This window comes from Corvus hawaiiensis, chromosome 26 (genome assembly GCF_020740725.1).
Source record: "Corvus hawaiiensis isolate bCorHaw1 chromosome 26, bCorHaw1.pri.cur, whole genome shotgun sequence".
Classification (NCBI taxonomy): domain Eukaryota; kingdom Metazoa; phylum Chordata; class Aves; order Passeriformes; family Corvidae; genus Corvus; species Corvus hawaiiensis.
In genome coordinates, this window is record NC_063238.1 from 44,511,160 (window position 1) to 44,531,154 (window position 19,995).

Consider the following 19,995-nt stretch of genomic DNA (forward strand, 5'->3'; position numbering starts at 1 on the left):
AAGTAGGTGCGGAATCATATCCATGAGGCCAAGCCTGTTCAACATTCTCACCAACGACATGGGCAGTGGGATTGTTGGCCCCTCAGAGAGTTGGCAGATGATGGAGCGGCTGAGGCAATGGATGGTTGTGCCGCGAGTGAGAGGGACGTGGAGACTGAGGGTTAAAGGAATCTCCTGAAGTTCAGGAGGAGGAAATGTGAAGTTCCGCATCTGGGCAGGAATAGCACTGGGCTCCAGGTCATGGTGTGGGCTGAGAGAGTGGGTAGCAGCTTGGCTGAGCAGGACCCTGTGGTGCTGGTGGAGAACAAAGGGACCACAAGGTCTCAATCAACCCGTATTTAAAAAGGCATCACCAGTGTTAAGGAGACTTTTCAGAAACTTCTTGGAAGAAGCTCCTGGACTTCTTGAAACTAGACCAGTTCAGGGCCACCAAGATTCTAAGGGGGCTGGAGAATCTTTCCTGGAGCGTAGCCTGAGAAAGCTGGGACTCCCAGGAGACGAGGATGGATGGGGGTGTCATCAGTGTGTGCAAGTCCCTGATGGCAGAGAATGCAGTGAAGGAGCCCCGCTGTTCTCAGCAGTGCAGCCATAAAGGACAAGAGCACAAGGGCATAAGGGAAACCAGATGGAATTCCGTGGCAAAGAATGCAAGCATTTTTCAAGGTGAGGGTGGACACAAAGTTGAAGAGGTGTGTGCCCTGGGAGATCCAAACCTGAGCAGTCCATGGATCTGGAAATCCTGCTCTTGTTGGGCCTGCTTGAGCAGAGGGGATGGAGGCACTGGCACTGCAGAGATCCTGCCTAAGTGGATGATATAATCCCCCTCTTTGCTGGGAGGGCTTGAGATTGCTGCTGGGAAGAGATTCTGTCAGGTGTGTGCTGGCATGGAGAGATTTACGCAGAACCGTTGATGGGCAAGAGAGCATTGATGTGTCAAAGGCTTTGGTATAGCAAGTGATGGGCTTGGGTCATGTTCTGGAAGGTCCCCCCTCTCCCCTGTTTCCCGTGCCAGTCTTGGTGGTTACTCTTAGGGATAGATTTCCTAAGAAATGTGTTGTGCCCTTTTGCATCCACCCCAATGGCCTGTTCATTTCCGGCCCTGGAAATCCGGGTGAGGATGTGAGGCCGAATTCCAAAAGAAGAGGAGGCGTGTAAGGCTTTGATGCAACAGAGCTTTATTGAGACAAAAGAATGAAGAGAGAAGAGAAAGACTTTGAAAAGAGCTGGTCTGAGGTGCAAGTCTAGCAAGCATCAGCTGATGTGTTTTGCTTGCAGGAGCTTTTGCCAGAGCACCGAGCTGGTGGTGTCAGGGCTGGTGCTGAGAGCCCTTAGCAGATGTAGCCACCCCTTCTGCCATAGCAGCCCAGGCCTCCCAGCCCATAGCCAAGGCCATAGCCAAAGCCACCAAAGCCTCCAGAGATGGGCTGTCCCTGGGCACTGAGTTCACTGCCAACAGCAGCTGAGGAGGTGGATCCGACAGCGGTGTTCTGGGGGAAGGAGGTCATGATGGGTCCCGGCAGGGTGATCAGCACGGGGGAAGGGTTGATGACAACGTGGGAGTCCTGGCATTGCAGGGCACAGGGCTCGTTGCAGCTGTTGGCCAGCGGGGTGGGTCCGCAGGGCTGGCAGCGGTTGTAGCAGGCCATGGGTGTGGTGTGGAGGGTCCCTGGAAGAGAGAGGGGAGTGAGGCAGGGCAGGGGTGTGGGGGTGTGAGGGGCGGTGATGCAGGAGGGTGAGGGAGTGTGGAGGCTGTTGTGGGGCTGTGGGGATGTGTGAGGGCTGCTGAGGCTGGGGCTAGGTGTGCTGGCAGAGAGGGGCCAGGGGTGCAGGCGCAGGAAGGACGAGAGTCTTTTTCAGCTGAACTGATTCCATGGATGTTGGTGTCACCTGTTCAAGGGAGGAGAGGGTAGGTGGGAGCAGCAGAAGGGGAGAGGTGAGCCAGGTCTTTGGTGTTTTGAGTTGTGTCAAGTGTCCGGTGCTGACGCCCCTCGTCTTGGAGGATTTCCCTGGAGGAAATGGTGCTTGTCTGAGCTCTGTGTCAGCTCTGTCCCTGTGGGCATAAGGAGAGAGCTGGTGCTGCTCTTGAAGTCAACCCTTTTGTGAAGGCTTTGAGGCTCCTTGCCATTGTCCACTCCCAGAGCAGCCGAGCAAGCCTGGGTTTCCTGAGAGTGCAGTGAGTGGGCTGTGAGTGGCTGAGGGGCTGTGCCCAGAGGCTGCTGATCAGTGGCATAAAGTCCAGAGGGAGCCAAGTCTCAAGGGAAGTAGGTGCGGAATCATATCCATGAGGCCAAGCCTGTTCAACATTCTCACCAACGACATGGGCAGTGGGATTGTTGGCCCCTCAGAGAGTTGGCAGATGATGGAGCGGCTGAGGCAATGGATGGTTGTGCCGCAAGTGAGAGGGACGTGGAGACTGAGGGTTAAAGGAATCTCCTGAAGTTCAGGAGGAGGAAATGTGAAGTTCCGCATCTGGGCAGGAATAGCACTGGGCTCCAGGTCATGGTGTGGGCTGAGAGAGTGGGTAGCAGCTTGGCTGAGCAGGACCCTGTGGTGCTGGTGGAGAACAAAGGGACCACAAGGTCTCAATCAACCCGTATTTAAAAAGGCATCACCAGCGTTAAGGAGAGTTTTCAGAAACTTCTTGGAAGAAGCTCCTGGACTTCTTGAAACAAGACCAGTTCAGGGCCACCAAGATTCTAAGGGGGCTGGAGAATCTTTCCTGGAGCGTAGCCTGAGAAAGCTGGGACTCCCAGGAGACGAGGATGGATGGGGGTGTCATCAGTGTGTGCAAGTCCCTGATGGCAGAGAATGCAGTGAAGGAGCCCTGCTGTTCTCAGCAGTGCAGCCGTAAAGGACAAGAGCACAAGGGCATAAGGGAAACCAGATGGAATTCCGTGGCAAAGAATGCAAGCATTTTTCAAGGTGAGGGTGGACACAAAGTTGAAGAGGTGTGTGCCCTGGGAGATCCAAACCTGAGCAGTCCATGGATCTGGAAATCCTGCTCTTGTTGGGCCTGCTTGAGCAGAGGGGATGGAGGCACTGGCACTGCAGAGATCCTGCCTAAGTGGATGATATAATCCCCCTCTTTGCTGGGAGGGCTTGAGATTGCTGCTGGGAAGAGATTCTGTCAGGTGTGTGCTGGCATGGAGAGATTTACGCAGAACCGTTGATGGGCAAGAGAGCATTGATGTGTCAAAGGCTTTGGTATAGCAAGTGATGGGCTTGGGTCATGTTCTGGAAGGTCCCCCCTCTCCCCTGTTTCCCGTGCCAGTCTTGGTGGTTACTCTTAGGGATAGATTTCCTAAGAAAGGTGTTGTGCCCTTTTGCATCCACCCCAATGGCCTGTTCATTTCCGGCCCTGGAAATCCGGGTGAGGATGTGAGGCCGAATTCCAAAAGAAGAGGAGGCGTGTAAGGCTTTGATGCAACAGAGCTTTATTGAGACAAAAGAATGAAGAGAGAAGAGAAAGACTTTGAAAAGAGCTGGTCTGAGGTGCAAGCCTAGCAAGCATCAGCTGATGTGTTTTGCTTGCAGGAGCTGTTGCCAGGGCACCGAGCTGGTGGTGTCAGGGCTGGTGCTGAGAGCCCTTAGCAGATGTAGCCACCCCTTCTGCCATAGCAGCCCAGGCCTCCCAGCCCATAGCCAAGGCCATAACCAAAGCCACCAAAGCCTCCAGAGATGGGCTGTCCCTGGGCACTGAGTTCACTGCCAACAGCAGCCGAGGAGGTGGATCCGACAGCGGTGTTCTGGGGGAAGGAGGTCATGATGGGTCCCGGCAGGGTGACCAGCACGGGGGAAGGGTTGATGACAACGTGGGAGTCCTGGCATTGCAGGGCACAGGGCTCGTTGCAGCTGTTGGCCAGCGGGGTGGGTCCGCAGGGCTGGCAGCGGTTGTAGCAGGCCATGGGTGTGGTGTGGAGGGTCCCTGGAAGAGAGAGGGGAGTGAGGCAGGGCAGGGGTGTGGGGGTGTGAGGGGCGGTGATGCAGGAGGGTGAGGGAGTGTGGAGGCTGTTGTGGGGCTGTGGGGAGGCGTGAGGGCTGCTGAGGCTGGGACCGAGCATGCTGGCAGAGAGGGGCCAGGGGTGCAGAAGCAAGAGGGTCAGGGACTTGATGCTCACCTGTTGTCAGCAGGAGCAGAAGGAGAAGGTGTGAGGAGAAGTGTGTGAGGGAGAGAGGCACTGGGCCGGCTTTTATGCTGGTTGTGGAGGGGCGGGACAGCCTTGTCCCATGGCCTTGGGGCATTTTGCGGGCTGCAGCTCTTGGCCTGCCCAGCCTGGCGAGTCATGAGCTGGAGAGTGTTTTCCTTCCCACAATTCGGCAGTGTCATGTCCTGCTCTTAAAGCCGCGTCCATGTGACCTTGGCGGCAGCTTTTAAAAGCAAGTAATAAAGACCAAAGTTGGGTGATGATGATGTTTTTCAGGGAGGGCTGGAGACGTGACAGGAGCTTTGGACAGTGGGATGTCATCAGTGAGGTCAGCCTGTGGAACTCGTGTTTTTGGGTTTGTGGTTGTGCTGGGAAGAGCAGCCCCGTTCCATGCCAGCTCTGTCAGGCTGGTTGGGATTTGCAGGTGTACTTGGGATGAGAGATCTGGAAGCTTTCATCACGTTCTCTCCGTCCCCACCTTGGCTCCATGTCTCCAGGCCTGTCTATATGCTTCTCCTTTCCTGTTGGACATGAGAAAGGAATTCCTGGGATTTAGGGTGGCCTCCCATGCTCACCACAGTCTTGTGTTGGTTCATCCCTAGTGCTCATCTTACCTGGGCCATGTGGAGGTCACAGAGCTGGGCTGGGCTCTTACACGTGGAAAGGAAAACGCGTGAAGGATAAGGAGAACGAGACCCATGAGGAGGAGCAGCTGAAGGAAGTTGGGATGTTCAATTTTGAGAAAAAGAGGGTTGGCCTTCTGCTCTCTAGAGGTACCTGAATGGAAATCCTTTGATGTTAGCCTTGTCTCCCTTTTCCTGAGCCATAGGAGAAGAGGGGATGGAGTTTCCCCAGCAGAGGCGGAGTTTTTATTAGGGAAAATTACTTCATGGAAAGAGTTGTCAAGCCCTCTCAATGGCTGCTCAGGACAGTGGTGCAGTCACCATTGCTGGAGGCATTTAGAAGCTGCGGAGATGTGGCCTGTGGGGATATGTTTCATGGTGGACTTGGAAGTGATGGGGGAAGGGTTGGACTGGATGATAGTTTACATTTGGGTCTTCTCCAAATAAAATGTTTCTAAGATTGGTGGCCTCCACAAAGCTTGGTTTACAGTTGGACTCAATGTCAAGCGTCTTTTTCAGCTGAACTGATTCCATGGATGTTGGTGTCACGTGTTCAAGGGAGGTGAGGGTAGATGGGAGCAGCCGAAGGGGAGAGGTGAGCCAGGTCTTTGTTGTCTTGAGTTGTGTCAAGTGTCCGGTGCTGAGGCCACTCCTCTTGGAGGATTTCCCTGGAGGAAATGGTGCTTGTCTGAGCTCTGTGTCAGCTCTGTCCCTGTGGGCATGAGGAGAGAGCTGGTACTGCTCTTGAAGTCAACCTTTTTGTGAAGGCTTTGAGGCTCCTTGCCATTGTCCACTCCCAGAGCAGCCGAGCAAGCCTGGGTTTCCTGAGAGTGCAGTGAGTGGGCTGTGAGTGGCTGAGGGGCTGTGCCCAGAGGCTGCTGATCAGTGGCATAAAGTCCAGAGGGAGCCAAGTCTCAAGGGAAGTAGGTGCGGAATCATATCCATGAGGCCAAGCCTGTTCAACATTCTCACCAACGACATGGGCAGTGGGATTGTTGGCCCCTCAGAGAGTTGGCAGATGATGGAGCGGCTGAGGCAATGGATGGTTGTGCCGCGAGTGAGAGGGACGTGGAGACTGAGGGTTAAAGGAATCTCCTGAAGTTCAGGAGGAGGAAATGTGAAGTTCCGCATCTGGGCAGGAATAGCACTGGGCTCCAGGTCATGGTGTGGGCTGAGAGAGTGGGTAGCAGCTTGGCTGAGCAGGACCCTGTGGTGCTGGTGGAGAACAAAGGGACCACAAGGTCTCAATCAACCCGTATTTAAAAAGGCATCACCAGTGTTAAGGAGACTTTTCAGAAACTTCTTGGAAGAAGCTCCTGGACTTCTTGAAACTAGACCAGTTCAGGGCCACCAAGATTCTAAGGGGGCTGGAGAATCTTTCCTGGAGCGTAGCCTGAGAAAGCTGGGACTCCCAGGAGACGAGGATGGATGGGGGTGTCATCAGTGTGTGCAAGTCCCTGATGGCAGAGAATGCAGTGAAGGAGCCCCGCTGTTCTCAGCAGTGCAGCCGTAAAGGACAAGAGCACAAGGGCATAAGGGAAACCAGATGGAATTCCGTGGCAAAGAATGCAAGCATTTTTCAAGGTGAGGGTGGACACAAAGTTGAAGAGGTGTGTGCCCTGGGAGATCCAAACCTGAGCAGTCCATGGATCTGGAAATCCTGCTCTTGTTGGGCCTGCTTGAGCAGAGGGGATGGAGGCACTGGCACTGCAGAGATCCTGCCTAAGTGGATGATATAATCCCCCTCTTTGCTGGGAGGGCTTGAGATTGCTGCTGGGAAGAGATTCTGTCAGGTGTGTGCTGGCATGGAGAGATTTACGCAGAACCGTTGATGGGCAAGAGAGCATTGATGTGTCAAAGGCTTTGGTATAGCAAGTGATGGGCTTGGGTCATGTTCTGGAAGGTCCCCCCTCTCCCCTGTTTCCCGTGCCAGTCTTGGTGGTTACTCTTAGGGATAGATTTCCTAAGAAAGGTGTTGTGCCCTTTTGCATCCACCCCAATGGCCTGTTCATTTCCGGCCCTGGAAATCCGGGTGAGGATGTGAGGCCGAATTCCAAAAGAAGAGGAGGCGTGTAAGGCTTTGATGCAACAGAGCTTTATTGAGACAAAAGAATGAAGAGAGAAGAGAAAGACTTTGAAAAGAGCTGGTCTGAGGTGCAAGTCTAGCAAGCATCAGCTGATGTGTTTTGCTTGCAGGAGCTGTTGCCAGGGCACCGAGCTGGTGGTGTCAGGGCTGGTGCTGAGAGCCCTTAGCAGATGTAGCCACCCCTTCTGCCATAGCAGCCCAGGCCTCCCAGCCCATAGCCAAGGCCATAACCAAAGCCACCAAAGCCTCCAGAGATGGGCTGTCCCTGGGCACTGAGTTCACTGCCAACAGCAGCCGAGGAGGTGGATCCGACAGCGGTGTTCTGGGGGAAGGAGGTCATGATGGGTCCCGGCAGGGTGACCAGCACGGGGGAAGGGTTGATGACAACGTGGGAGTCCTGGCATTGCAGGGCACAGGGCTCGTTGCAGCTGTTGGCCAGCGGGGTGGGTCCGCAGGGCTGGCAGCGGTTGTAGCAGGCCATGGGTGTGGTGTGGAGGGTCCCTGGAAGAGAGAGGGGAGTGAGGCAGGGCAGGGGTGTGGGGGTGTGAGGGGCGGTGATGCAGGAGGGTGAGGGAGTGTGGAGGCTGTTGTGGGGCTGTGGGGAGGCGTGAGGGCTGCTGAGGCTGGGACCGAGCATGCTGGCAGAGAGGGGCCAGGGGTGCAGAAGCAAGAGGGTCAGGGACTTGATGCTCACCTGTTGTCAGCAGGAGCAGAAGGAGAAGGTGTGAGGAGAAGTGTGTGAGGGAGAGAGGCACTGGGCCGGCTTTTATGCTGGTTGTGGAGGGGCGGGACAGCCTTGTCCCATGGCCTTGGGGCATTTTGCGGGCTGCAGCTCTTGGCCTGCCCAGCCTGGCGAGTCATGAGCTGGAGAGTGTTTTCCTTCCCACAATTCGGCAGTGTCATGTCCTGCTCTTAAAGCCGCGTCCATGTGACCTTGGCGGCAGCTTTTAAAAGCAAGTAATAAAGACCAAAGTTGGGTGATGATGATGTTTTTCAGGGAGGGCTGGAGACGTGACAGGAGCTTTGGACAGTGGGATGTCATCAGTGAGGTCAGCCTGTGGAACTCGTGTTTTTGGGTTTGTGGTTGTGCTGGGAAGAGCAGCCCCGTTCCATGCCAGCTCTGTCAGGCTGGTTGGGATTTGCAGGTGTACTTGGGATGAGAGATCTGGAAGCTTTCATCACGTTCTCTCCGTCCCCACCTTGGCTCCATGTCTCCAGGCCTGTCTATATGCTTCTCCTTTCCTGTTGGACATGAGAAAGGAATTCCTGGGATTTAGGGTGGCCTCCCATGCTCACCACAGTCTTGTGTTGGTTCATCCCTAGTGCTCATCTTACCTGGGCCATGTGGAGGTCACAGAGCTGGGCTGGGCTCTTACACGTGGAAAGGAAAACGCGTGAAGGATAAGGAGAACGAGACCCATGAGGAGGAGCAGCTGAAGGAAGTTGGGATGTTCAATTTTGAGAAAAAGAGGGTTGGCCTTCTGCTCTCTAGAGGTACCTGAATGGAAATCCTTTGATGTTAGCCTTGTCTCCCTTTTCCTGAGCCATAGGAGAAGAGGGGATGGAGTTTCCCCAGCAGAGGCGGAGTTTTTATTAGGGAAAATTACTTCATGGAAAGAGTTGTCAAGCCCTCTCAATGGCTGCTCAGGACAGTGGTGCAGTCACCATTGCTGGAGGCATTTAGAAGCTGCGGAGATGTGGCCTGTGGGGATATGTTTCATGGTGGACTTGGAAGTGATGGGGGAAGGGTTGGACTGGATGATAGTTTACATTTGGGTCTTCTCCAAATAAAATGTTTCTAAGATTGGTGGCCTCCACAAAGCTTGGTTTACAGTTGGACTCAATGTCAAGCGTCTTTTTCAGCTGAACTGATTCCATGGATGTTGGTGTCACGTGTTCAAGGGAGGTGAGGGTAGATGGGAGCAGCCGAAGGGGAGAGGTGAGCCAGGTCTTTGTTGTCTTGAGTTGTGTCAAGTGTCCGGTGCTGAGGCCACTCCTCTTGGAGGATTTCCCTGGAGGAAATGGTGCTTGTCTGAGCTCTGTGTCAGCTCTGTCCCTGTGGGCATGAGGAGAGAGCTGGTACTGCTCTTGAAGTCAACCTTTTTGTGAAGGCTTTGAGGCTCCTTGCCATTGTCCACTCCCAGAGCAGCCGAGCAAGCCTGGGTTTCCTGAGAGTGCAGTGAGTGGGCTGTGAGTGGCTGAGGGGCTGTGCCCAGAGGCTGCTGATCAGTGGCATAAAGTCCAGAGGGAGCCAAGTCTCAAGGGAAGTAGGTGCGGAATCATATCCATGAGGCCAAGCCTGTTCAACATTCTCACCAACGACATGGGCAGTGGGATTGTTGGCCCCTCAGAGAGTTGGCAGATGATGGAGCGGCTGAGGCAATGGATGGTTGTGCCGCGAGTGAGAGGGACGTGGAGACTGAGGGTTAAAGGAATCTCCTGAAGTTCAGGAGGAGGAAATGTGAAGTTCCGCATCTGGGCAGGAATAGCACTGGGCTCCAGGTCATGGTGTGGGCTGAGAGAGTGGGTAGCAGCTTGGCTGAGCAGGACCCTGTGGTGCTGGTGGAGAACAAAGGGACCACAAGGTCTCAATCAACCCGTATTTAAAAAGGCATCACCAGTGTTAAGGAGACTTTTCAGAAACTTCTTGGAAGAAGCTCCTGGACTTCTTGAAACTAGACCAGTTCAGGGCCACCAAGATTCTAAGGGGGCTGGAGAATCTTTCCTGGAGCGTAGCCTGAGAAAGCTGGGACTCCCAGGAGACGAGGATGGATGGGGGTGTCATCAGTGTGTGCAAGTCCCTGATGGCAGAGAATGCAGTGAAGGAGCCCCGCTGTTCTCAGCAGTGCAGCCATAAAGGACAAGAGCACAAGGGCATAAGGGAAACCAGATGGAATTCCGTGGCAAAGAATGCAAGCATTTTTCAAGGTGAGGGTGGACACAAAGTTGAAGAGGTGTGTGCCCTGGGAGATCCAAACCTGAGCAGTCCATGGATCTGGAAATCCTGCTCTTGTTGGGCCTGCTTGAGCAGAGGGGATGGAGGCACTGGCACTGCAGAGATCCTGCCTAAGTGGATGATATAATCCCCCTCTTTGCTGGGAGGGCTTGAGATTGCTGCTGGGAAGAGATTCTGTCAGGTGTGTGCTGGCATGGAGAGATTTACGCAGAACCGTTGATGGGCAAGAGAGCATTGATGTGTCAAAGGCTTTGGTATAGCAAGTGATGGGCTTGGGTCATGTTCTGGAAGGTCCCCCCTCTCCCCTGTTTCCCGTGCCAGTCTTGGTGGTTACTCTTAGGGATAGATTTCCTAAGAAATGTGTTGTGCCCTTTTGCATCCACCCCAATGGCCTGTTCATTTCCGGCCCTGGAAATCCGGGTGAGGATGTGAGGCCGAATTCCAAAAGAAGAGGAGGCGTGTAAGGCTTTGATGCAACAGAGCTTTATTGAGACAAAAGAATGAAGAGAGAAGAGAAAGACTTTGAAAAGAGCTGGTCTGAGGTGCAAGTCTAGCAAGCATCAGCTGATGTGTTTTGCTTGCAGGAGCTTTTGCCAGAGCACCGAGCTGGTGGTGTCAGGGCTGGTGCTGAGAGCCCTTAGCAGATGTAGCCACCCCTTCTGCCATAGCAGCCCAGGCCTCCCAGCCCATAGCCAAGGCCATAGCCAAAGCCACCAAAGCCTCCAGAGATGGGCTGTCCCTGGGCACTGAGTTCACTGCCAACAGCAGCTGAGGAGGTGGATCCGACAGCGGTGTTCTGGGGGAAGGAGGTCATGATGGGTCCCGGCAGGGTGATCAGCACGGGGGAAGGGTTGATGACAACGTGGGAGTCCTGGCATTGCAGGGCACAGGGCTCGTTGCAGCTGTTGGCCAGCGGGGTGGGTCCGCAGGGCTGGCAGCGGTTGTAGCAGGCCATGGGTGTGGTGTGGAGGGTCCCTGGAAGAGAGAGGAGAGTGAGGCAGGGCAGGGGTGTGGGGGTGTGAGGGGCGGTGATGCAGGAGGGTGAGGGAGTGTGGAGGCTGTTGTGGGGCTGCGGGGATGTGTGAGGGCTGCTGAGGCTGGGGCTAGGTGTGCTGGCAGAGAGGGGCCAGGGGTGCAGGCGCAGGAAGGACGAGAGTCTTTTTCAGCTGAACTGATTCCATGGATGTTGGTGTCACCTGTTCAAGGGAGGAGAGGGTAGGTGGGAGCAGCAGAAGGGGAGAGGTGAGCCAGGTCTTTGGTGTTTTGAGTTGTGTCAAGTGTCCGGTGCTGACGCCCCTCGTCTTGGAGGATTTCCCTGGAGGAAATGGTGCTTGTCTGAGCTCTGTGTCAGCTCTGTCCCTGTGGGCATAAGGAGAGAGCTGGTGCTGCTCTTGAAGTCAACCCTTTTGTGAAGGCTTTGAGGCTCCTTGCCATTGTCCACTCCCAGAGCAGCCGAGCAAGCCTGGGTTTCCTGAGAGTGCAGTGAGTGGGCTGTGAGTGGCTGAGGGGCTGTGCCCAGAGGCTGCTGATCAGTGGCATAAAGTCCAGAGGGAGCCAAGTCTCAAGGGAAGTAGGTGCGGAATCATATCCATGAGGCCAAGCCTGTTCAACATTCTCACCAACGACATGGGCAGTGGGATTGTTGGCCCCTCAGAGAGTTGGCAGATGATGGAGCGGCTGAGGCAATGGATGGTTGTGCCGCAAGTGAGAGGGACGTGGAGACTGAGGGTTAAAGGAATCTCCTGAAGTTCAGGAGGAGGAAATGTGAAGTTCCGCATCTGGGCAGGAATAGCACTGGGCTCCAGGTCATGGTGTGGGCTGAGAGAGTGGGTAGCAGCTTGGCTGAGCAGGACCCTGTGGTGCTGGTGGAGAACAAAGGGACCACAAGGTCTCAATCAACCCGTATTTAAAAAGGCATCACCAGCGTTAAGGAGAGTTTTCAGAAACTTCTTGGAAGAAGCTCCTGGACTTCTTGAAACAAGACCAGTTCAGGGCCACCAAGATTCTAAGGGGGCTGGAGAATCTTTCCTGGAGCGTAGCCTGAGAAAGCTGGGACTCCCAGGAGACGAGGATGGATGGGGGTGTCATCAGTGTGTGCAAGTCCCTGATGGCAGAGAATGCAGTGAAGGAGCCCTGCTGTTCTCAGCAGTGCAGCCGTAAAGGACAAGAGCACAAGGGCATAAGGGAAACCAGATGGAATTCCGTGGCAAAGAATGCAAGCATTTTTCAAGGTGAGGGTGGACACAAAGTTGAAGAGGTGTGTGCCCTGGGAGATCCAAACCTGAGCAGTCCATGGATCTGGAAATCCTGCTCTTGTTGGGCCTGCTTGAGCAGAGGGGATGGAGGCACTGGCACTGCAGAGATCCTGCCTAAGTGGATGATATAATCCCCCTCTTTGCTGGGAGGGCTTGAGATTGCTGCTGGGAAGAGATTCTGTCAGGTGTGTGCTGGCATGGAGAGATTTACGCAGAACCGTTGATGGGCAAGAGAGCATTGATGTGTCAAAGGCTTTGGTATAGCAAGTGATGGGCTTGGGTCATGTTCTGGAAGGTCCCCCCTCTCCCCTGTTTCCCGTGCCAGTCTTGGTGGTTACTCTTAGGGATAGATTTCCTAAGAAAGGTGTTGTGCCCTTTTGCATCCACCCCAATGGCCTGTTCATTTCCGGCCCTGGAAATCCGGGTGAGGATGTGAGGCCGAATTCCAAAAGAAGAGGAGGCGTGTAAGGCTTTGATGCAACAGAGCTTTATTGAGACAAAAGAATGAAGAGAGAAGAGAAAGACTTTGAAAAGAGCTGGTCTGAGGTGCAAGTCTAGCAAGCATCAGCTGATGTGTTTTGCTTGCAGGAGCTGTTGCCAGGGCACCGAGCTGGTGGTGTCAGGGCTGGTGCTGAGAGCCCTTAGCAGATGTAGCCACCCCTTCTGCCATAGCAGCCCAGGCCTCCCAGCCCATAGCCAAGGCCATAACCAAAGCCACCAAAGCCTCCAGAGATGGGCTGTCCCTGGGCACTGAGTTCACTGCCAACAGCAGCCGAGGAGGTGGATCCGACAGCGGTGTTCTGGGGGAAGGAGGTCATGATGGGTCCCGGCAGGGTGACCAGCACGGGGGAAGGGTTGATGACAACGTGGGAGTCCTGGCATTGCAGGGCACAGGGCTCGTTGCAGCTGTTGGCCAGCGGGGTGGGTCCGCAGGGCTGGCAGCGGTTGTAGCAGGCCATGGGTGTGGTGTGGAGGGTCCCTGGAAGAGAGAGGGGAGTGAGGCAGGGCAGGGGTGTGGGGGTGTGAGGGGCGGTGATGCAGGAGGGTGAGGGAGTGTGGAGGCTGTTGTGGGGCTGTGGGGAGGCGTGAGGGCTGCTGAGGCTGGGACCGAGCATGCTGGCAGAGAGGGGCCAGGGGTGCAGAAGCAAGAGGGTCAGGGACTTGATGCTCACCTGTTGTCAGCAGGAGCAGAAGGAGAAGGTGTGAGGAGAAGTGTGTGAGGGAGAGAGGCACTGGGCCGGCTTTTATGCTGGTTGTGGAGGGGCGGGACAGCCTTGTCCCATGGCCTTGGGGCATTTTGCGGGCTGCAGCTCTTGGCCTGCCCAGCCTGGCGAGTCATGAGCTGGAGAGTGTTTTCCTTCCCACAATTCGGCAGTGTCATGTCCTGCTCTTAAAGCCGCGTCCATGTGACCTTGGCGGCAGCTTTTAAAAGCAAGTAATAAAGACCAAAGTTGGGTGATGATGATGTTTTTCAGGGAGGGCTGGAGACGTGACAGGAGCTTTGGACAGTGGGATGTCATCAGTGAGGTCAGCCTGTGGAACTCGTGTTTTTGGGTTTGTGGTTGTGCTGGGAAGAGCAGCCCCGTTCCATGCCAGCTCTGTCAGGCTGGTTGGGATTTGCAGGTGTACTTGGGATGAGAGATCTGGAAGCTTTCATCACGTTCTCTCCGTCCCCACCTTGGCTCCATGTCTCCAGGCCTGTCTATATGCTTCTCCTTTCCTGTTGGACATGAGAAAGGAATTCCTGGGATTTAGGGTGGCCTCCCATGCTCACCACAGTCTTGTGTTGGTTCATCCCTAGTGCTCATCTTACCTGGGCCATGTGGAGGTCACAGAGCTGGGCTGGGCTCTTACACGTGGAAAGGAAAACGCGTGAAGGATAAGGAGAACGAGACCCATGAGGAGGAGCAGCTGAAGGAAGTTGGGATGTTCAATTTTGAGAAAAAGAGGGTTGGCCTTCTGCTCTCTAGAGGTACCTGAATGGAAATCCTTTGATGTTAGCCTTGTCTCCCTTTTCCTGAGCCATAGGAGAAGAGGGGATGGAGTTTCCCCAGCAGAGGCGGAGTTTTTATTAGGGAAAATTACTTCATGGAAAGAGTTGTCAAGCCCTCTCAATGGCTGCTCAGGACAGTGGTGCAGTCACCATTGCTGGAGGCATTTAGAAGCTGCGGAGATGTGGCCTGTGGGGATATGTTTCATGGTGGACTTGGAAGTGATGGGGGAAGGGTTGGACTGGATGATAGTTTACATTTGGGTCTTCTCCAAATAAAATGTTTCTAAGATTGGTGGCCTCCACAAAGCTTGGTTTACAGTTGGACTCAATGTCAAGCGTCTTTTTCAGCTGAACTGATTCCATGGATGTTGGTGTCACGTGTTCAAGGGAGGTGAGGGTAGATGGGAGCAGCCGAAGGGGAGAGGTGAGCCAGGTCTTTGTTGTCTTGAGTTGTGTCAAGTGTCCGGTGCTGAGGCCACTCCTCTTGGAGGATTTCCCTGGAGGAAATGGTGCTTGTCTGAGCTCTGTGTCAGCTCTGTCCCTGTGGGCATGAGGAGAGAGCTGGTACTGCTCTTGAAGTCAACCTTTTTGTGAAGGCTTTGAGGCTCCTTGCCATTGTCCACTCCCAGAGCAGCCGAGCAAGCCTGGGTTTCCTGAGAGTGCAGTGAGTGGGCTGTGAGTGGCTGAGGGGCTGTGCCCAGAGGCTGCTGATCAGTGGCATAAAGTCCAGAGGGAGCCAAGTCTCAAGGGAAGTAGGTGCGGAATCATATCCATGAGGCCAAGCCTGTTCAACATTCTCACCAACGACATGGGCAGTGGGATTGTTGGCCCCTCAGAGAGTTGGCAGATGATGGAGCGGCTGAGGCAATGGATGGTTGTGCCGCGAGTGAGAGGGACGTGGAGACTGAGGGTTAAAGGAATCTCCTGAAGTTCAGGAGGAGGAAATGTGAAGTTCCGCATCTGGGCAGGAATAGCACTGGGCTCCAGGTCATGGTGTGGGCTGAGAGAGTGGGTAGCAGCTTGGCTGAGCAGGACCCTGTGGTGCTGGTGGAGAACAAAGGGACCACAAGGTCTCAATCAACCCGTATTTAAAAAGGCATCACCAGTGTTAAGGAGACTTTTCAGAAACTTCTTGGAAGAAGCTCCTGGACTTCTTGAAACTAGACCAGTTCAGGGCCACCAAGATTCTAAGGGGGCTGGAGAATCTTTCCTGGAGCGTAGCCTGAGAAAGCTGGGACTCCCAGGAGACGAGGATGGATGGGGGTGTCATCAGTGTGTGCAAGTCCCTGATGGCAGAGAATGCAGTGAAGGAGCCCCGCTGTTCTCAGCAGTGCAGCCATAAAGGACAAGAGCACAAGGGCATAAGGGAAACCAGATGGAATTCCGTGGCAAAGAATGCAAGCATTTTTCAAGGTGAGGGTGGACACAAAGTTGAAGAGGTGTGTGCCCTGGGAGATCCAAACCTGAGCAGTCCATGGATCTGGAAATCCTGCTCTTGTTGGGCCTGCTTGAGCAGAGGGGATGGAGGCACTGGCACTGCAGAGATCCTGCCTAAGTGGATGATATAATCCCCCTCTTTGCTGGGAGGGCTTGAGATTGCTGCTGGGAAGAGATTCTGTCAGGTGTGTGCTGGCATGGAGAGATTTACGCAGAACCGTTGATGGGCAAGAGAGCATTGATGTGTCAAAGGCTTTGGTATAGCAAGTGATGGGCTTGGGTCATGTTCTGGAAGGTCCCCCCTCTCCCCTGTTTCCCGTGCCAGTCTTGGTGGTTACTCTTAGGGATAGATTTCCTAAGAAATGTGTTGTGCCCTTTTGCATCCACCCCAATGGCCTGTTCATTTCCGGCCCTGGAAATCCGGGTGAGGATGTGAGGCCGAATTCCAAAAGAAGAGGAGGCGTGTAAGGCTTTGATGCAACAGAGCTTTATTGAGACAAAAGAATGAAGAGAGAAGAGAAAGACTTTGAAAAGAGCTGGTCTGAGGTGCAAGTCTAGCAAGCATCAGCTGATGTGTTTTGCTTGCAGGAGCTTTTGCCAGAGCACCGAGCTGGTGGTGTCAGGGCTGGTGCTGAGAGCCCTTAGCAGATGTAGCCACCCCTTCTGCCATAGCAGCCCAGGCCTCCCAGCCCATAGCCAAGGCCATAGCCAAAGCCACCAAAGCCTCCAGAGATGGGCTGTCCCTGGGCACTGAGTTCACTGCCAACAGCAGCTGAGGAGGTGGATCCGACAGCGGTGTTCTGGGGGAAGGAGGTCATGATGGGTCCCGGCAGGGTGATCAGCACGGGGGAAGGGTTGATGACAACGTGGGAGTCCTGGCATTGCAGGGCACAGGGCTCGTTGCAGCTGTTGGCCAGCGGGGTGGGTCCGCAGGGCTGGCAGCGGTTGTAGCAGGCCATGGGTGTGGTGTGGAGGGTCCCTGGAAGAGAGAGGGGAGTGAGGCAGGGCAGGGGTGTGGGGGTGTGAGGGGCGGTGATGCAGGAGGGTGAGGGAGTGTGGAGGCTGTTGTGGGGCTGCGGGGATGTGTGAGGGCTGCTGAGGCTGGGGCTAGGTGTGCTGGCAGAGAGGGGCCAGGGGTGCAGGCGCAGGAAGGACGAGAGTCTTTTTCAGCTGAACTGATTCCATGGATGTTGGTGTCACCTGTTCAAGGGAGGAGAGGGTAGGTGGGAGCAGCAGAAGGGGAGAGGTGAGCCAGGTCTTTGGTGTTTTGAGTTGTGTCAAGTGTCCGGTGCTGACGCCCCTCGTCTTGGAGGATTTCCCTGGAGGAAATGGTGCTTGTCTGAGCTCTGTGTCAGCTCTGTCCCTGTGGGCATAAGGAGAGAGCTGGTGCTGCTCTTGAAGTCAACCCTTTTGTGAAGGCTTTGAGGCTCCTTGCCATTGTCCACTCCCAGAGCAGCCGAGCAAGCCTGGGTTTCCTGAGAGTGCAGTGAGTGGGCTGTGAGTGGCTGAGGGGCTGTGCCCAGAGGCTGCTGATCAGTGGCATAAAGTCCAGAGGGAGCCAAGTCTCAAGGGAAGTAGGTGCGGAATCATATCCATGAGGCCAAGCCTGTTCAACATTCTCACCAACGACATGGGCAGTGGGATTGTTGGCCCCTCAGAGAGTTGGCAGATGATGGAGCGGCTGAGGCAATGGATGGTTGTGCCGCAAGTGAGAGGGACGTGGAGACTGAGGGTTAAAGGAATCTCCTGAAGTTCAGGAGGAGGAAATGTGAAGTTCCGCATCTGGGCAGGAATAGCACTGGGCTCCAGGTCATGGTGTGGGCTGAGAGAGTGGGTAGCAGCTTGGCTGAGCAGGACCCTGTGGTGCTGGTGGAGAACAAAGGGACCACAAGGTCTCAATCAACCCGTATTTAAAAAGGCATCACCAGCGTTAAGGAGAGTTTTCAGAAACTTCTTGGAAGAAGCTCCTGGACTTCTTGAAACAAGACCAGTTCAGGGCCACCAAGATTCTAAGGGGGCTGGAGAATCTTTCCTGGAGCGTAGCCTGAGAAAGCTGGGACTCCCAGGAGACGAGGATGGATGGGGGTGTCATCAGTGTGTGCAAGTCCCTGATGGCAGAGAATGCAGTGAAGGAGCCCCGCTGTTCTCAGCAGTGCAGCCGTAAAGGACAAGAGCACAAGGGCATAAGGGAAACCAGATGGAATTCCGTGGCAAAGAATGCAAGCATTTTTCAAGGTGAGGGTGGACACAAAGTTGAAGAGGTGTGTGCCCTGGGAGATCCAAACCTGAGCAGTCCATGGATCTGGAAATCCTGCTCTTGTTGGGCCTGCTTGAGCAGAGGGGATGGAGGCACTGGCACTGCAGAGATCCTGCCTAAGTGGATGATATAATCCCCCTCTTTGCTGGGAGGGCTTGAGATTGCTGCTGGGAAGAGATTCTGTCAGGTGTGTGCTGGCATGGAGAGATTTACGCAGAACCGTTGATGGGCAAGAGAGCATTGATGTGTCAAAGGCTTTGGTATAGCAAGTGATGGGCTTGGGTCATGTTCTGGAAGGTCCCCCCTCTCCCCTGTTTCCCGTGCCAGTCTTGGTGGTTACTCTTAGGGATAGATTTCCTAAGAAAGGTGTTGTGCCCTTTTGCATCCACCCCAATGGCCTGTTCATTTCCGGCCCTGGAAATCCGGGTGAGGATGTGAGGCCGAATTCCAAAAGAAGAGGAGGCGTGTAAGGCTTTGATGCAACAGAGCTTTATTGAGACAAAAGAATGAAGAGAGAAGAGAAAGACTTTGAAAAGAGCTGGTCTGAGGTGCAAGCCTAGCAAGCATCAGCTGATGTGTTTTGCTTGCAGGAGCTGTTGCCAGGGCACCGAGCTGGTGGTGTCAGGGCTGGTGCTGAGAGCCCTTAGCAGATGTAGCCACCCCTTCTGCCATAGCAGCCCAGGCCTCCCAGCCCATAGCCAAGGCCATAACCAAAGCCACCAAAGCCTCCAGAGATGGGCTGTCCCTGGGCACTGAGTTCACTGCCAACAGCAGCCGAGGAGGTGGATCCGACAGCGGTGTTCTGGGGGAAGGAGGTCATGATGGGTCCCGGCAGGGTGACCAGCACGGGGGAAGGGTTGATGACAACGTGGGAGTCCTGGCATTGCAGGGCACAGGGCTCGTTGCAGCTGTTGGCCAGCGGGGTGGGTCCGCAGGGCTGGCAGCGGTTGTAGCAGGCCATGGGTGTGGTGTGGAGGGTCCCTGGAAGAGAGAGGGGAGTGAGGCAGGGCAGGGGTGTGGGGGTGTGAGGGGCGGTGATGCAGGAGGGTGAGGGAGTGTGGAGGCTGTTGTGGGGCTGTGGGGAGGCGTGAGGGCTGCTGAGGCTGGGACCGAGCATGCTGGCAGAGAGGGGCCAGGGGTGCAGAAGCAAGAGGGTCAGGGACTTGATGCTCACCTGTTGTCAGCAGGAGCAGAAGGAGAAGGTGTGAGGAGAAGTGTGTGAGGGAGAGAGGCACTGGGCCGGCTTTTATGCTGGTTGTGGAGGGGCGGGACAGCCTTGTCCCATGGCCTTGGGGCATTTTGCGGGCTGCAGCTCTTGGCCTGCCCAGCCTGGCGAGTCATGAGCTGGAGAGTGTTTTCCTTCCCACAATTCGGCAGTGTCATGTCCTGCTCTTAAAGCCGCGTCCATGTGACCTTGGCGGCAGCTTTTAAAAGCAAGTAATAAAGACCAAAGTTGGGTGATGATGATGTTTTTCAGGGAGGGCTGGAGACGTGACAGGAGCTTTGGACAGTGGGATGTCATCAGTGAGGTCAGCCTGTGGAACTCGTGTTTTTGGGTTTGTGGTTGTGCTGGGAAGAGCAGCCCCGTTCCATGCCAGCTCTGTCAGGCTGGTTGGGATTTGCAGGTGTACTTGGGATGAGAGATCTGGAAGCTTTCATCACGTTCTCTCCGTCCCCACCTTGGCTCCATGTCTCCAGGCCTGTCTATATGCTTCTCCTTTCCTGTTGGACATGAGAAAGGAATTCCTGGGATTTAGGGTGGCCTCCCATGCTCACCACAGTCTTGTGTTGGTTCATCCCTAGTGCTCATCTTACCTGGGCCATGTGGAGGTCACAGAGCTGGGCTGGGCTCTTACACGTGGAAAGGAAAACGCGTGAAGGATAAGGAGAACGAGACCCATGAGGAGGAGCAGCTGAAGGAAGTTGGGATGTTCAATTTTGAGAAAAAGAGGGTTGGCCTTCTGCTCTCTAGAGGTACCTGAATGGAAATCCTTTGATGTTAGCCTTGTCTCCCTTTTCCTGAGCCATAGGAGAAGAGGGGATGGAGTTTCCCCAGCAGAGGCGGAGTTTTTATTAGGGAAAATTACTTCATGGAAAGAGTTGTCAAGCCCTCTCAATGGCTGCTCAGGACAGTGGTGCAGTCACCATTGCTGGAGGCATTTAGAAGCTGCGGAGATGTGGCCTGTGGGGATATGTTTCATGGTGGACTTGGAAGTGATGGGGGAAGGGTTGGACTGGATGAT

At 54.7% G+C, this 19,995-nt stretch overlaps 7 protein-coding genes across 7 annotated transcripts; all 7 read right to left on the reverse strand.

The window, feature by feature from the left end:
- Positions 1 to 1,158: 1,158 nt before the first annotated feature.
- On the reverse strand, positions 1,159 to 1,646 carry LOC125317233 (feather beta keratin-like). The gene has a single exon (XM_048286948.1). The coding sequence runs from the start codon at positions 1,644 to 1,646 to the stop codon at positions 1,329 to 1,331; it is 318 nt and encodes a 105-aa protein (XP_048142905.1). The 3' UTR covers positions 1,159 to 1,328.
- A 1,765-nt stretch (positions 1,647 to 3,411) lies between these two features.
- LOC125317191 (feather beta keratin-like) lies at positions 3,412 to 3,905 on the reverse strand. Its single transcript, XM_048286888.1, has one exon. The coding sequence runs from the start codon at positions 3,903 to 3,905 to the stop codon at positions 3,588 to 3,590; it is 318 nt and encodes a 105-aa protein (XP_048142845.1). The 3' UTR covers positions 3,412 to 3,587.
- A 2,942-nt stretch (positions 3,906 to 6,847) lies between these two features.
- On the reverse strand, positions 6,848 to 7,335 carry LOC125317189 (feather beta keratin-like). The gene has a single exon (XM_048286887.1). It carries the CDS (start codon positions 7,333 to 7,335, stop codon positions 7,018 to 7,020), a length of 318 nt encoding a protein of 105 aa, XP_048142844.1. The 3' UTR covers positions 6,848 to 7,017.
- A 2,942-nt stretch (positions 7,336 to 10,277) lies between these two features.
- LOC125317244 (feather beta keratin-like) lies at positions 10,278 to 10,765 on the reverse strand. The gene has a single exon (XM_048286974.1). The coding sequence runs from the start codon at positions 10,763 to 10,765 to the stop codon at positions 10,448 to 10,450; it is 318 nt and encodes a 105-aa protein (XP_048142931.1). The 3' UTR covers positions 10,278 to 10,447.
- A 1,771-nt stretch (positions 10,766 to 12,536) lies between these two features.
- Positions 12,537 to 13,024, reverse strand: LOC125317187 (feather beta keratin-like). Its single transcript, XM_048286883.1, has one exon. The coding sequence runs from the start codon at positions 13,022 to 13,024 to the stop codon at positions 12,707 to 12,709; it is 318 nt and encodes a 105-aa protein (XP_048142840.1). The 3' UTR covers positions 12,537 to 12,706.
- A 2,942-nt stretch (positions 13,025 to 15,966) lies between these two features.
- Positions 15,967 to 16,454, reverse strand: LOC125317238 (feather beta keratin-like). Its single transcript, XM_048286952.1, has one exon. It carries the CDS (start codon positions 16,452 to 16,454, stop codon positions 16,137 to 16,139), a length of 318 nt encoding a protein of 105 aa, XP_048142909.1. The 3' UTR covers positions 15,967 to 16,136.
- A 1,765-nt stretch (positions 16,455 to 18,219) lies between these two features.
- On the reverse strand, positions 18,220 to 18,713 carry LOC125317203 (feather beta keratin-like). Its single transcript, XM_048286907.1, has one exon. The coding sequence runs from the start codon at positions 18,711 to 18,713 to the stop codon at positions 18,396 to 18,398; it is 318 nt and encodes a 105-aa protein (XP_048142864.1). The 3' UTR covers positions 18,220 to 18,395.
- Between the last annotated feature and the right edge of the window lie 1,282 nt (positions 18,714 to 19,995).

Bases quoted from the DNA above. Each gene is read 5' to 3' on its own strand.
- LOC125317233 (XM_048286948.1), bottom strand. From the start codon at position 1,646: ATGGCCTGCTACAACCGCTGCCAGCCCTGCGGACCCACCCCGCTGGCC.
- LOC125317244 (XM_048286974.1), bottom strand. From the start codon at position 10,765: ATGGCCTGCTACAACCGCTGCCAGCCCTGCGGACCCACCCCGCTGGCC.
- LOC125317238 (XM_048286952.1), bottom strand. From the start codon at position 16,454: ATGGCCTGCTACAACCGCTGCCAGCCCTGCGGACCCACCCCGCTGGCC.
- LOC125317187 (XM_048286883.1), bottom strand. From the start codon at position 13,024: ATGGCCTGCTACAACCGCTGCCAGCCCTGCGGACCCACCCCGCTGGCC.
- LOC125317189 (XM_048286887.1), bottom strand. From the start codon at position 7,335: ATGGCCTGCTACAACCGCTGCCAGCCCTGCGGACCCACCCCGCTGGCC.
- LOC125317191 (XM_048286888.1), bottom strand. From the start codon at position 3,905: ATGGCCTGCTACAACCGCTGCCAGCCCTGCGGACCCACCCCGCTGGCC.
- LOC125317203 (XM_048286907.1), bottom strand. From the start codon at position 18,713: ATGGCCTGCTACAACCGCTGCCAGCCCTGCGGACCCACCCCGCTGGCC.